At 39.5% G+C, this 15,031-nt stretch overlaps 1 protein-coding gene across 3 annotated transcripts in view; it reads left to right on the top strand.

Annotated features, from left to right (window-relative positions):
• The window catches only part of uggt2 (UDP-glucose glycoprotein glucosyltransferase 2), a 54,911-nt gene that overhangs the window by 19,486 nt on the left and 20,394 nt on the right, over positions 1 to 15,031 (top strand). For all 3 annotated transcript variants that reach the window (XM_061841989.1, XM_061841990.1, XM_061841991.1), the window contains exons 23-27: positions 5,950 to 6,081; positions 9,092 to 9,222; positions 9,358 to 9,453; positions 9,595 to 9,697; positions 13,804 to 13,883. In XM_061841989.1, the coding sequence (XP_061697973.1) occupies positions 5,950 to 6,081; positions 9,092 to 9,222; positions 9,358 to 9,453; positions 9,595 to 9,697; positions 13,804 to 13,883 (542 nt within the window). The remainder of the gene's footprint in view (positions 1 to 5,949; positions 6,082 to 9,091; positions 9,223 to 9,357; positions 9,454 to 9,594; positions 9,698 to 13,803; positions 13,884 to 15,031) is intronic.

Here is a 15,031-nt window from a genome sequence, read left to right as displayed (position 1 = left end):
CGTTGCGATATTGTAAGCATTTTTGTTTTTCCAAACATCAACAATAATCGAAAAACCCATGAGCCTTGATTTGTGATTCGAAAGCAACTCACAAATTTCATGTGTATTATGAGGAAGCAATTTTTGAAAAACAGAAATAAATACAGAACACAATAATTTGTCAATCATTTTCCACCTATATTCAAGGGAATACGCTAAAAAGACAAAATATGTTCAAAATGATGAATGGTGCTATTTATTTATTTATCTATCTATCTTTCGATCTAATCTATCTTTCTACCTAGTTCACAGAAACAGTAGACAAAGACGAGTACTATAAACCAAGCTAACAGACGTTTTCTTGTCAAACATTTCCTGCAGGAAAAACAGGTAATCACTATTTATTACAAATATTTAGTCATTTTGAATTTGATGCCTGTAACACATTCCAGAAAAGCTTGGACAGGTGTAACAAAAAAATAAAATAAAATACAGGTGTCAAACTCAAGGCCCAGGGGCCAGATCTGGCCCACCACATGAGTTTATGTGGCCCGTGAAGGCAAAGCATATGCATCAACTTTCAGGATTTTGTTTTTTAAATCTGTACCAAAATTTCAATTTGCCAAAGTATTTTTGTGTTACCAAACAATAATTGAAAAACCCATTAGCCTTGATTTCTGATTCCATAGCAAGTCCTAAATTTCGTGTGCATTATGAGTAAGTGATTTTAAAAAAAAAAAAGAATGATTTCCTGGTCATAACGGCCCTCTGAGGGGAAGCGTAAATACAACGTGCCCCGTGACAAAAATGAGTTTGACACCCCTGCCTTGAAGGCTCAGTTGTTCAAAAGCAAGGATGAGGCAAGGTTCACCACTTTGTAAACAACTATGTGGGCAGATAGTTGAACAGTTAAAGAATAAGATCTCTCGCTGTACAATTCCAAGGAATTTACGGACTATCAAAAGATTCAGAGAAAGCTTAGAAAGAGCTGTACGTAAGTAAGACGGTCAAAAACTGACAAAGAACGCCCATGACCTTCGATCCTTCGGGTGACGCTGCATTAAAGATCGCTGCAATTGTGTAACACATATTGCCACGTGGGCACAGGAAAATTGGAGAAAAACATTTTCAGTGAATACAGTTGCTACATCTAAAAAAGCGAAAGTCATATCTCAACAGTACCCAGAAATGCAGCCGGCTTCTTCTTCTTCTTCTTCTTCTTCTGGGCCCGAGCTTATCTGAGATAGACTGACCCAAAATGGAAAAGTCTCCTGTGGTCTGACAAGTCCACATTTCAAGTTGTTTTTTTTGGAACACACGTACGTGGTGTCCTCTGGGCCCAAGAGGGAAAAGTGCCACCCAAATTGTTATCAGCACTAAGTTAAAAAACCAGCATCTGTGATGGTATGGCGGGGTGTTCGTGCCCAGGGCAGGGGTCACTTGCATATCTGTAGAGGTACCAGTAATTTTAGAAGGCATCTTTTTCAGGCTTATTTTGGGAAGACAATCCCGAGCCACATTCTGCAAGTGCAAGTACAAGACTGGCCCGGTGTCACGGTCTGAGCGCTCCCCCGTGCTGAAAAGTCTCCTTGTGATGAATGCGCATGCGTGACTAACAGAGGAACTCTGGGTAACGTAGCAGACGCTTACTGGGATATCCCCCGGTCTCATAGTTCCCCTTCTTCTACATAGAGGTAGCAAACGTACGTTATCACCTCACCCCGTCTTTCTGAGACGTCCTTAGCGAACTTGAACAGTCGGCGACAAGTTGTCGAACGGCACATGTTGAAGCACAGATGGGGATGTTTCAGACTGGCCGGGAGTTTACAAAATATACGCGCATGCACATTAATCACAAGGAGACTTTTCAGCACCGGGTGCGCTCAGACCGGCCAACAGTCCAGACCTGTATTCCATTAAAAATGTGTGCAGGCTTATTTTGAAGCGAGCGGGGGTGAGGGAGGTATATCCACCCAGAAATTTTCAAAAAATATTGTCCTAAATTCCTAGTCTCTATTGTGAGTTGTTAAAAGGAAAGGCAATATAAACAGAAGTAAACATACCCCTGTCCAAGGTTTAATAAATAAAGTTTATCACTTTGAACTTTAAATATCTCGTGTATGAAGTGTATTCTTCTGAAGATAGGTTGAAAATGATTTGCAAATCATGATTTGCTGTTTTTGTTTTTCGCAATGTCCCAACTTCATTGGAATTGAGATTTGCACTTGGAGCCTGTTTTGAGAAAATGTAGCCATTTTAGAAGTATAATGTCGTGATAGTTATTTAAAGGAGCTGTGTCTCAGTTTATGACTGATAACAAGTCACGGTTGAGACTTCATGATGGATCTGATGTACCGACACCAAACTTTTTCACCAACTCTGCTCCCCCCCAAATGCCAACTGCAAGAGTTTGACTGGCAGTTTCTCTTCTGGTGACTTTTTCCCCCTCACACGTTCACACTCGACTGTGACTGCTCAACTTCTCCTCGGCGCTTCTCGGCTTTTCGAAATGACAGCCTGCAGCGCCATTTGTTTCAGTGCCGAGAGTCGCTGCTATGAATTATGGCACTGCACATTTTTATAGAACTAAACAGTTTGATAAAGCTCCGTTTCCGCTAAATAGCGTGAGCTGGTTCAATTTGGCGTCGTACATCTTAGATCAGCAAATCACGTCTAGAGCTTACCTGCTCAAATAGTCATACAGTAGTCTAATACGAGTGACCTTTTACAAGCTACATGGCGCCAATCAAATCATTTATTTTCATTTCATTTTATTCAATTTTTTGCTCATTTGTGAAGGCAAACGTGAGACGCGAGCACTTCGTGATGGCAGGTGACTCAACTCACTTCACAAAAAGTGACAGTTTGGGGGAGGGTAACGATTTTATTTTTATTTTTTTACAATTGCCTTCAAACAAAAATAAAAAGCCAATATAATGACTGGCAAATCCTTTTCAACATATATTCAATTGAAATTACTTGAAGATGTCAAACTCTAGGCACGTGGGCCATATCTGGCCCGCAACATCATTATATGCGGCGAAAGTGAATCAGGTGCAACTTCCATGATTGTTATTAAAATCTTCACCGAAACTTCAAGCTCTTTAAACTCACCGAACCCCACTTTACAGTAACGTGAACGTTAGCTGCTAATGTGCTTGAATTCTAATTTGTAATACTATGAGGAGGTAATGAAACATTTCTATGGTTTAATGGCCCTTAGAGAGAAACTGTAACTACAATGTGGCCCGGAACAAAAATGAGTTTTAACAGCCCTACACAAGAAAATCAAAATGCTTAATGTACAAATTGTTCATGTTTTCTCATTTGTTTCATGTAACTACTGTACTCTCTCATTTTTACTTTGATGCCTGCAACACATTCCCAAAAGTGTGCGACAGATTTGAGAGACGATTTGAACAGTTGAAGAATCTTAAAATGGAAAACGGACAAAAATACATAATTCACAGGTGAATAATAGGCTAACTGAAAGGAGGCTAACGTAATGTAGTGTAACTGTAATATAATGTAATTGGGTATAAAAGGAGCATCCCTGAAAGGCTCATTTGTCCACAAGCAAACATGGGACAAGGTTCAATACAGTATACAACTGCATAAGCAAATAGACCAACACTTTAAGACCAAGGCCATTTCTCAAACTACATTTGCAAAGAATTTTGAGATTTCATCATCTACGATCTATAATACCATCAAACGTTGTAGAGAATCTGGTGAAACTTCTGTGCATAAGCGGCAAGGACGAAGACCAGCCTTGAATGCAAGTGAACGTTAAGCCCTCGGGCAGGATTCCTGCAAATAATCTGCCCATCTGCGTTTTAGTAAATGAATGCCCCCCGGCCGCTAGTTGCATGAATATGGTCGTGTAGTATCACACCGTGTGAGCCAGACAGTGTGATGATTCACTAGTTGGAAAAAATCAAACAAAAACAACACAGTTCAGTTCAGTGTGCTAAAAATATGTAATTTATAAAAAACAAATGCTGTGCCTTTTTATCCTCACTCCCTGATTACCTACAAATTTTTAAAAATAGTGCATCCCCACCAGTTGTAGACATTTAGACAACACTGTGTCGAGCTCCTTCCACTTCAAGCAGAAGTGGATCATTACAGACAGCATTCCAACAATAGGGGACTGAAAAGTGGGTGTCATATATGGGGACCTTTTACAATAAAAATGCAATAAAATGTGGACATACCATAACCCAACTGAACCATTTGGTGCAAACCAAACCTCTACTTGGAATTTTCCATCTTCCTGCTACAATTCTACAATAACAATATTATGAAGCCTTTTTTCCCCCCATAATATTTAGAAGGACATCACATAGAACCTAATATAAAGTAATTAGTTAAAAAAAAAAAAAAAAATCCCAACAGCGATAATTTCAATCTCAGTTGTGTGGTCAATTTTTTCATAACAAAGTAAAAAATAAAGCAAACCAAACTCATCGTCATGGTGTTTAACGTCATGTTTTACTAGTATTTCCAACAACGTTTTTGCGGCGACGCTCGTGGTGCGTTTGTTATTGCGATATCGTAATATCGGGCCAAATTAGATTTCCATTCCAATTTCCGCAGAATTGAATCTTCAAACCCGCGAGGATTTCAAAAGCGGTTACAGACGTTTGCTTAGTTTTTGTCTTGTTTTCTTGGCTTCTTTTGTTTTTTTCTTTTCCTACTGCACGATAATGGAAAGGAAATTGTAAATGTTTCCAAAGCGAAACCCATTTTCTAGTCGAAGATGTAATTCCCTGGAACAGGGGGTGGGCAACTCAGGAAATAGATTTTTCGCAAGTGGTGCCAGCAATCAGTCAGCGTCAGTGAAATGTGTGTATTTGTGACATAAGCATAGGGTGAGTGTATCAGAGAGAGAAATGATAGCATTTTAGACAGGCGTAACAGCAAAAGGTCCGATGCACCCACTTGCGGAGGTTTTTGTCCGACATCACTGTCTTGATTTAAGTGCTCTGTGTGGCTAAATGGTGATTGATGAGCCATCTTTTCATTCCATTTCTGAACATCCAGCTCTCAGAATGCATTCAGAAGCGCCCGCGATGCTCCACATACTGCGGATGTCGAGGCGGTCAACCCACTCAACTGTCAGTACCACTCGATCCGTCACGGGGGCCGTCGCAAGGTAGCAGAGATCCTCGTGTCCAGGAACGCATTAGAAACATTATTTCATTAGGCGTTTACTGCCCTTCTCAGTCATCCCGGACAAGCCCTCTGATAGCAGTATTTTCTCCACCGTCGTGTGCGGCAACCCATCGTAACGAATCATGTGACAACGGGGACCGAATCGCCCATCAGGAGAACGGCTCCTAGCCCAGTTTTCGCTCAGGAGCGACTATAACAAACTTCCCTTCAATTATGCCTAGTTTAAACAGTGGTGGGCCGCTGAGTGGGCTGAAAATAGCGATGCAAGGAACGGGAGGAAGTGTGAGTTGGGACCCGGTGTCAAGGGATGTGAGTTTATTATTGGCTGCCAGACAGTCTTGCTGACTGGATCGTGCTGACATTATTGGTATTTACCTGTTCTCCTGAGGAGAGAACATTGCAGAAACTAATAACCTGACTCCACATACCTCTTTCACTCCCATGCCTAATTTGTTACATACACAAAAAAAAATGGCAGTGGTTTAATTAAAAGTTGTTTTTTTTATTAATTAGAAATTGATTAATCTCACGTGCGCGCGAACACACGCAGGATCGGTGACAGCCGGATCGGTTTGGTTGACATATCTAACAACGGCATCGACGCAAGGCATCAAGGCTATTGTGAATAATAAAAGAAAACGCGAGTAATGTCGGCCTTCTTGCCATTCATTTATCATTTCCCAAGCCCGCGAGTTTCTGTGATATTGTTTTGGTTATGTTGTACTAAGGAAAAAGGACCTTGAGCTACTTGGATCGCTCAATACAAGCAAAGCCATTTTTTTCTGCTTCTAGGGAATGGACACCGATGCCTTTGAGAAGAAGTTCAACACGCTAGAGGTCGATTTTGTCCGCAGTCAGCAGCTCTTCTGCCGGGATGTCCTAAAACTGAACGCTGGACAGGGGGCAGTCATCAGCAACGGCAGGGTGAGTGTATTGAACGTCAGCGTTGTAAGAATCCTCAAAACCTCAAAGAAACAGGTGTCACTAACTACATTTCTAGGTTTGTCACGTCATTGTCAACAAACCAAAAATTACATTACAATACAAATACATAGCAAGCCAACAATTAACTATAAATTTTAAATATCGCTTCCAACGTTGTTTCTTTTTTTTTTTTAACCCACAATGATAGCTGCATCTGTTTTTCTTGGTGTAAAACGGAATTATTGCTTGCAGAATATCTTTAGTAATGCGTGTTAAAAGCTGAATGATGCTCTCATACAGTTTTAGGGTTAATGTTATGTTGCCTCCTATATTTAAAATACAGGATTAGCTTTTTGGGCAATATATAGTCTGTGTTTTCATCCTCAATCAGGCTGTGCCAAGGTGGAATTTTAACATTATACACCATCTCATCCCGCACTTTCTAGTTTGGCTTCAGACCGGACCTTTTTTACTCCAAAAAAGAAAAAATCTCGTCCAGTTTCAACCTCTTCTTTTTTTTTTTCTATTATTCACATACCCCGGTGTTTGTAATTATGAGTGTACCCCTTTAAAATCGATAGGGTTGGTGTGAGGTAAACTAGGAAGTGGAGCGTGTGGCCCAGTGTAGCCGAGCAGGAGCTCTTTGTGAGAGGAAGTGTACTGCCGTGTTTAAAAAAAAAAAAAAAAAAAAAGACGTCAGGCTGTAGTCCACTGCGCTGGATCTGTTTTCCTCTGCGCCGAGAGTGTGCGGCAAGTGCGCAAATGCGCAGTTGCACAGCTTACAGGGAACATTTGATAGCAAGGCGTCATCAAAACATTGTTCCAATCACGTTACATTTAACACCCCCAAGGCAAGTAATAAATAATACATTTCAAGTCCAATTGTCGTCGACGCAACCTTTCAAGGCGTGCATGGGTGAAAAAAAGATCGCGGTCCGCATATAAACAAAAAGAGAATTGTTTGAAACAACTCTTGATTTTCTTCAGATTGTTACATGAATAAAAGTAAAAAATTTATTAATCTGTTTAGAGCATAGACAGAAGAGGCCCTGCTGAGTCTTAAGTGGGTTTGGCAATCCATTTCAAAAGATAAGCCACCACAAAGGAGCCAGTTTATGGCCTGAGCATCAGCAATTCACAAAGTGACAAGACGGCAAGGGTGACCTTTCTGCGTGTTCCAGGAAGAGTGGAGCAGTAGGGGAAGTAATAAAAAAAAAACAAAAAAAATACCAATGTATCTTCTGTTTGTTTGTCAGTTTTGATAATAAAATGTGTCAAAATGCATAAAAAAATCACAAAATGTTCTGTATTTTGGCAAACGAAATAGGTGTCTGATTCAAAACACAACTAAGTAATAAGGGAGAACATTTCTTGTAAATTCACCAGGTTTAGACTCGCTGCTCAGGAGGGATTTTGGCACAGTCCTCTGGTGAAACACTCTGAAGCCTTCACGTTTCTTGGCTGCCGCACGAAAACTCGAAGCTTCAGCTCCCTCCACAGGTTTTCTAATGGCTCAAGATCTGGAGACTGACTAGAGTGATTCCCAAAGACTGTGTGGCAGCTTAGTCGTTTATTGTGAAAGATCATTAAGTCTGCTACAAGAAATTATCCAATTTCACTTAATGGGTTAGAAAATTATTATTTACAACAAATGTACCTTCATACACTCTGTGGCAACTTGATATAAGTTACAGGTAGAACCATTAAATTAAATTTTTCGGTATATTGGTTTGAGATCATAATTGTTTCAGGATACAGATGCTTTTTGTGAAATTTTGGCTTTATTATGGGCGTGAATCTTTTTTCTACTGTAAAATATGTGCCTTGGCTCAGTAAAGGGTGGGAAACACTGTACTACTCTATTCACTTACCATAATAGGCATCCTTTTGATGATTATAATTTAGCTATACATAAATAACGCTGATTCTGATACTAGTCACACACCACTAATTTGTCATACTGTAAACCGTAATTCCCGGCCTACAGAGTGCACCTGATTATAAGCCTCACCCAGTACATTTGTAAAGGAAAAATACCATTTTGTACAGACATATGCCACAGCTGTGTAAAAGCCACAAGTACCCACATTGAAATCCAGAGAGTTTAACGCTCGTGCTGCGCTAATGCTAGCGCTGTGCTAATGCTAACGCTAAAAAAAAAAACATACCGGTAAACATCACTGAGACATGACAGTAACATGCTAGCGCAGCGCTAACAGGGTCGGACCGGTAAAAGTCACTTCCTCGGCACATATATTCCGCCGATCTCACTCTTACCTTTTCCGGTCGAGTGCTCCCTTGCGGCCGTTACAAAAAAATGCACAAATTCGCCGCATCACCGCATAAACCGCAGGGCTGAAAGCGTGTGAAAAAATTCGCGCCTGATAGGCCGGAAATGACGGGATTCATAAAAACTACTCTTAGTAATTATTAAAAAAAAATTAAATTCCGCTGTTCTGTATAAATCCTTCGTTTTTGCACAATACAGTAAAAAAATATATGCAGAAAAGATGAAAAGAATATTATAGAGTATCTGAGTGGTAACATCTGGAAAATAATTACAATTAAATTACAAGTAAAAGAAAAGTGGCAGACCAAATGACTGCATTTAAAGATCGGTTTCCAGCCAGCCAGCTAACAGGGTCGGACCGGTAAAAGTCACTTCCTCGGCATATATATTCCACCGATCTCACTCTTACCTTTTCCGCTCGAGTGCTCCCTTGCGGCCGTTAGAAAAAAAAATGCACAGTATTAGCCGAATCACCGTATAAGCGTGTGGAAAAACGTCGCGGCTTATAGGCCGGAAATTACGCTAATTGTTTTTACCAGAATGTCGCAATGAGATCATATCTCGATTTGCTCCTCGTGTGGTTATTGTTGTCTGAATGAAAACAGTGTATTTTTTTTGCTCGATCCTGATGACTAATCAACAGGGATGAAAACAAATGCCTTCAGAGATGTTAAAACCTGCGTCGCAGCATTATTCTCATCTGTCGCGTGTGTGTGTTAGATCCTCGGGCTACTCGATGAGCAGGAGGAATTCACTGCAGAGGATTTCCAATTGCTGGAGAAGATTACTCGGAGGAGCTCTGCTGAGAAAGTCAAAGCCCAAGTTAAACGGATGGGGATGAAGCCAAAGCAGTATGTTTCCCCCCGTCGTATTCGCCCTGCGACTACTCTTGACAGATGCTTGAAAATCACTAAGTTGTACAACTTTTACGTGTTTATTGTCTTAACGTGATTACATATACATATGCAACTCATTTTTGTCCGCAGCGCTAGTGATCTGGTCATGAAAGTTGATGCCCTGGTAACTGCAGCCCCCAAGGGAGAAGTCCGAAGGGATGTGCACTTTATTAAAGAGAGCCACAGGTGGGCAACTATGCTGGCGAATTGGCCAATTTGGTCTTAGAAATAAAATGGCAATATCATACTGTATTTTGTAGTCAAACGCGGCTTTCTATTGATTTTGGTCGTATTAGCTAACCTTGTTCCCCCTATTTCCGCACTCAGCGTGCTGCAGCTCTCGCCCCGCGAAAACGAGGTGTTTTATGATGTGGTAGCCGTCGTTGACCCGCTTACGAGGGCGGCGCAGAAGATCTCCCCCCTGCTGATTGTAAGTTACTGGCGCTGTCCAATAAAAAATGTGTATATCTCTTTTTTTTTTTTCCCTGGAGGAGCAACAAACAACAGCTTTACAGTAATTTCGTGAAAAGAAAGAAAAATGCGTCATAAACATTGATTGATTTAGCACCAAAAATAGTTTTTTTTTGGTTTTTCACCGCCATTTCTGTATTCAATAACTGTGTTTTCTCTTATTATTGCTTAATTTTGATCTGCAACATGGCTGGCACGGTGGTCGGCCGGTTAGCACGTCTGCCTCACGGTTTTGAGGACCCGGTTTTAAATCCGGGCTCGCATGTGTGGAGTTTCCATGTTCTCCCCACGCGTGCGTGGCTTCTTTTCGGGTACTACACTTTCCTCACAAATCTAAAAAAGAAAATGCACGGTAGGTTAATTGAAGACTCTTCAGTTGCCCGTAGGTGTGAATGTGAGTGCAACTGGTTATTCGTTTACATGTTTCATATGATTGGCTGAGGACCAGTTTGGGTTGTACACTTCCTCTTACCCAAAGATAGCTTGGATAGGCTTCAGCAGGACTGTTACTGTAGTTCGGAGTTGATTTATGACGATATGCTTATTGAGATACTGTACATTGCAATTTAAAAAAAATGACTTTAACTCAGTAAATTGAGGTAAGTAGTAGATAATGGGAATGAGAAGAACACAAAATCTGCCTTTTCTCAAACAACTTTTTTACTTTGGCCAAATCTAGGTTCCTTTTGTCTTCTGTTAGTGCCGCAAGTTCTGGGTGTCTTGGACAGGCTTGTTAACCTAGTCCCCCCGGCTACACAGCAATTTCTCTTTCACGCTGTGTTTGATAAACTAAATTGCCCCCTGATTCTGCCGTGGCTCCTTTTCGGCCTCGGTTGTGGCGTTGCCGCGAATAGCCGTGCAAGTCCTTGGGATTAGGGTGATGGATGCCTCCTTCACCTGAGATTACAGTGGAGGGCTACAGCTACAACCGTGTACACGCGCAGAACTCTGCGGAATAAGTCAGAACGGTACTGTCAGACGAAAACAAAGATGTAAAATTGTATATTTTTTAAATCAGCAATGTGGTATTTTATTTTTTATTTCTTTTGTTCTGAATCTGAAAATTCATATTCGGCCTTTGATTTGATTTTTTTCTTCCACTGCTTTCATTTATCACTTTACTATTTACACAACTAGCTTGGCGGCACGGTGGGTCAGCTGGTAAAGCGTTGGCCTCACATTTCTGAGGACCCGGGTTCGATCCCAGTCCCGCTTGTGTGGAGTTTGCATGTCCTCCCTCCTTGCCTGCGTGGGTTTTCTCCGGGCACTCCGGTTCCCTCCCACATCTCAAAAACATGCATTCACGGGAGACTCTAAATTGCCCCGAGATGTGATTGTGAGTGTGACTATTGTCTGTCTCCACGTGCCCTGCGATTGGCTGGCAAGCAGTTCAGGGTGTACCCCGCCTCCTGCCTGTTGACAGCTGGGATAGGGTCCAGCACTCCCCGTGACCCTTGTGAGGATAAGCGATAAAGAAAACGGATCGATGGATAACTAGCTAAATGAACGCTCTTCTTCCTATGCAACGTAAACAAAAGTCAGTTCAGGTCTTACTGTACCAAACGTGAATTTACCACATATGAAATCAAATCGAGCTTTTGTGCGCTTGGATGCTTTGGCCTCACAGGCCTCGTCGGAGACTCGTGGGCATATTTTGTGGAAATCCGCCACTTCTCTTGCTGCGTCTGATCATGCAGATGGCTGGGCTTAATATGAAAACATGACGCACTCCGTATCAGGCAGCAAGTGAATCAGCTACCGTCACCAGACATTTTTAGCTGCGTGCTCTCGGCGAGCACTGCAGTGTGCAGGATAAATTGATGGTGGCATATTGTATTGAGTTGGGGTTGTGATGGAATCCCCCCCCCCCCTTCCCAAAAGCACCGAACCTTGGTTGATTTTACTTTTGTTAAATTTTATATTTATTAAATTTGGAATGGCAGTAGCTCAATATGTAAGGGCTTGACCGGTAGTGTTTGGCTTGGGGACTGGAAGTTCGGATCGATCGATACCCGAGACCAAAAAAAAAAAAAAAGGCCAATATACTCTACGGACGACAAGTTTGAAAGGACAGACCTGGCCGGCTGCTTGAGAGATGCCAGTTCCTGTTTGAAATGATGCTGAGGTGAAGTTTAAAAAAAAAAAAAATAAATAAATCCTCATAGGTTGCTGGTCTTTTAGTTTGCAAGAGGGAGTTGACTTTGTCCTTCAAATTTCAATGGAAGTGAAATGTATCTTTTACTTGTTTTTGTTCTAAATTCAAACTAAAACAATAATTGCAGGGAATCCCCAGCGTCATAATGTCACTCGCAAAGTTAATTGGAAATTCTAATCAATAAATGCATAAATAAATGAATAGGATTGGCTGGCAACCAGTTCAGGGAGTACCCTGCTTCCCTGCCCGTTGACAGCTGCCATAGACTCCAAAACTCCCGTGACCCTTGTGAGGATAAGCGGCTAAGAAAATGGATGGATGGATGGATGGATGAATGAATAGTTCCCCGAAGTATATCCACTTTTAAATTGATCTCTTATCGGCTGTCAGATGTTTAAAAAAGGCAATGCTGATATGCCTCAAAATGATGGAAATCAGTGCAGATAATTGCCTCTGATTATAATCTGTCCGTTGCTATTTATATTTTAAGGCCAAACTCACGATTGGAACATTATGTAACATCAGAATAATTTTACATATAGAGATTTTTATTTTTATTTACCCATTTGTTTAATGAGTCACTCAAAAATTTCACTTTACATAAGTAACATCAGAATGATTTTTAATATAGATGGTTTTGAAATGTTTATGAAATGTATTTTACCCATTTGTTTAATGATTCCCTAATAAATTTCACTTTACATGAGTAACAGCATTATGATTTTTAATCTAGAAATTTTTATTAAATGTATTTTACCCATTTGTTTAATTATTCCCTAATAAATTTCACTTTACATAAGTAACAGAAGGATTTTTAATCTAGAAATTTTAGAAATTTTTATGAAATGTATTTTACCCATTTGTTTAATGATTCCCTAATAAATTTCACTTTACATAAGTAACAGAATTATTTTTAATCTAGAAATGTTTATGAAATGCATTTTACCCATTTGTTTAATGATTCATAGTAAATTTCACTTTACATAAGTAACATCATAATGATTTTTAATCTAGAATTTTTTATGAAATGTATTTTACCCATTTGTTTAATGATTCCCTAATAAATTTCACTAGAAATTTTTGAAATTTTTATGAAATGTATTTTACCCATTTGTTTAATGATTCAGTAATAAATTTCACTTTACATAAGTAACAGAATTATTTTTAATCTAGAATTTTTTTACATTTTTATGAAATGTATTTTACCCAATTGTTTAATGAGTCACAAATAAATTTCACTTTACATAAGGAACAGAAAGATTTTTAATCTAGAAATTTTTGAAATTTTTATGAAATATATTTTACCCATTTGTTTAATGAGTCACTCAAACATTTCACTTTACATAGATAACATCAGAATGATTTTAATATAGAATTTTTTGAAATGTTTATGAAATGTATTTTACCTATTTGTTTAATGATTCACTAATAAATTTCCCTTTACATAAGTAACATCAAAATGATTTTTAATCTAGAAATTTTTACGAACTGTATTTTACACATTGGTTTAATGATTCACTGATAAATTTCACTTTTTTAATTGGGCTACTGGAATGAATGAACTATGATTGATTTATTTATTGAGCTACACCCGTAACAGTGTTAAAAGTAAACATAATATATTATTTGAAGTGAGGTATATAGCGTTATTAACGTGAATTTATTTGTGAGAAAATATACCTACATTTTGCCCGCATTAAACGTACTCTTGTACTCGCTGTTTTTAAGTAAATAAACACTCGAGACCCCATCCGTGAGAAAGTGTGATGTAAATTGAATAATCCTTTCGGGAAAGTTGTAAAGCTTGTTTTTCCTCCCGCCATCTGCCTCTTCATCACACGGAAGCTTGTTTGTTTCCGCCTCGGCTTCTTAATTTTAACAAGTCCATTTTCCTCTGTGGCCTCCCGCAGGTTCTCAGTCAAGTGGTCAACTTAAGGCTGCGGCTGTTCATGAATTGCAGGGCCAAGTTGTCCGAGATGCCCCTCAAGAGGTAGGCTCGGCGCTCCAGCTGTAATTAGGCGCTCCCGTCAGGCTTGTTTGAGTGTCCTCGCGCCGTTCGCTGAGTATCTCTGCTTCGCTCCTCCACTCCACAAGATTAAACTGATGCAATCTGCTTAATATCGCCGCCTTATTGCTCTGGGCCCGCTCTTGCATCTCAGAGCAAATTGCAACGCCGCGGTACAAAACATAAGATAAAAAAAAAAATAATAATAATAAATAAAAACAGCCCAACAAATCAACAACAAAGAAGAAACGGGCTAATAACTTTCAGGGCACCGTGAATGTGAGTCACAAGTCATTTTTTTACAATACTCTGTTGAAAAGGTTTGTATCGGTTTCGCTCATAATATGTCCTTCACCACAATTTCAGGTAGTGAATAATATCCAGTATAATTTTGTACTCATAAGAGCTTTTCAAGCATCACACCATTTCTGTACTTTGTAATATTTTACTTCATTTTCAAGCTAAAAAAAATGAAGTTCATTCAGGAAGCGTGTGAACACTTACAAATGCGGAAATTGGACTGGGCTGTCAGGGGGGAAAAAAAATGAAAACAATCGGGATTATTATTGATTTCAAAACTATTTATTCGGTGACCAAAATGACGTTCAAATATAATGTAAAAGAATAACCAGAAAATTAACAAGTGAAGTAGCAGGTAAAAAAATTTATAATGGCAATAAATACAAATAAATACCTGCCGTGCATACATGGACATATAAAGACTTATATTAAAAAGAGTAGAAGACGAACATCGTGTTTTAATTATAAATTTATAACTTCATTAATGTAACTTTTTTTTCACGGATTAGGAAGAATGGCTGTTTTAGTATTTTTAAAATTACTAGTCTATATGTGTTACCACACCATTTGTGTGTGAATATTTGTTACATGAAGTTGAATCCCTCCTGTGACTTATAATGCTAATTTTTGCTGGCCCATCAATACACATTTATCTTGTGTATCAGCGTTAACCCGTTCATGGGCAGCGTCCCATTTTTGGGACATCGTGATTTTCACACATTATATCCTTCAGTATATCCAAATATTTAAGTGTTTTAATCTGATTCTGATTCTGGTTTTTGGGACGATCTACTAAGAAAACCCAAGCCGTGTCCCAGTTTTAGGATGAGATT

Source organism: Syngnathoides biaculeatus, chromosome 14, assembly GCF_019802595.1.
Source record: "Syngnathoides biaculeatus isolate LvHL_M chromosome 14, ASM1980259v1, whole genome shotgun sequence".
NCBI lineage: Eukaryota > Metazoa > Chordata > Actinopteri > Syngnathiformes > Syngnathidae > Syngnathoides > Syngnathoides biaculeatus.
The sequence above is the reverse complement of the archived record's forward strand: the minus strand, read 5'-3'. Positions and strand labels throughout refer to the sequence as shown.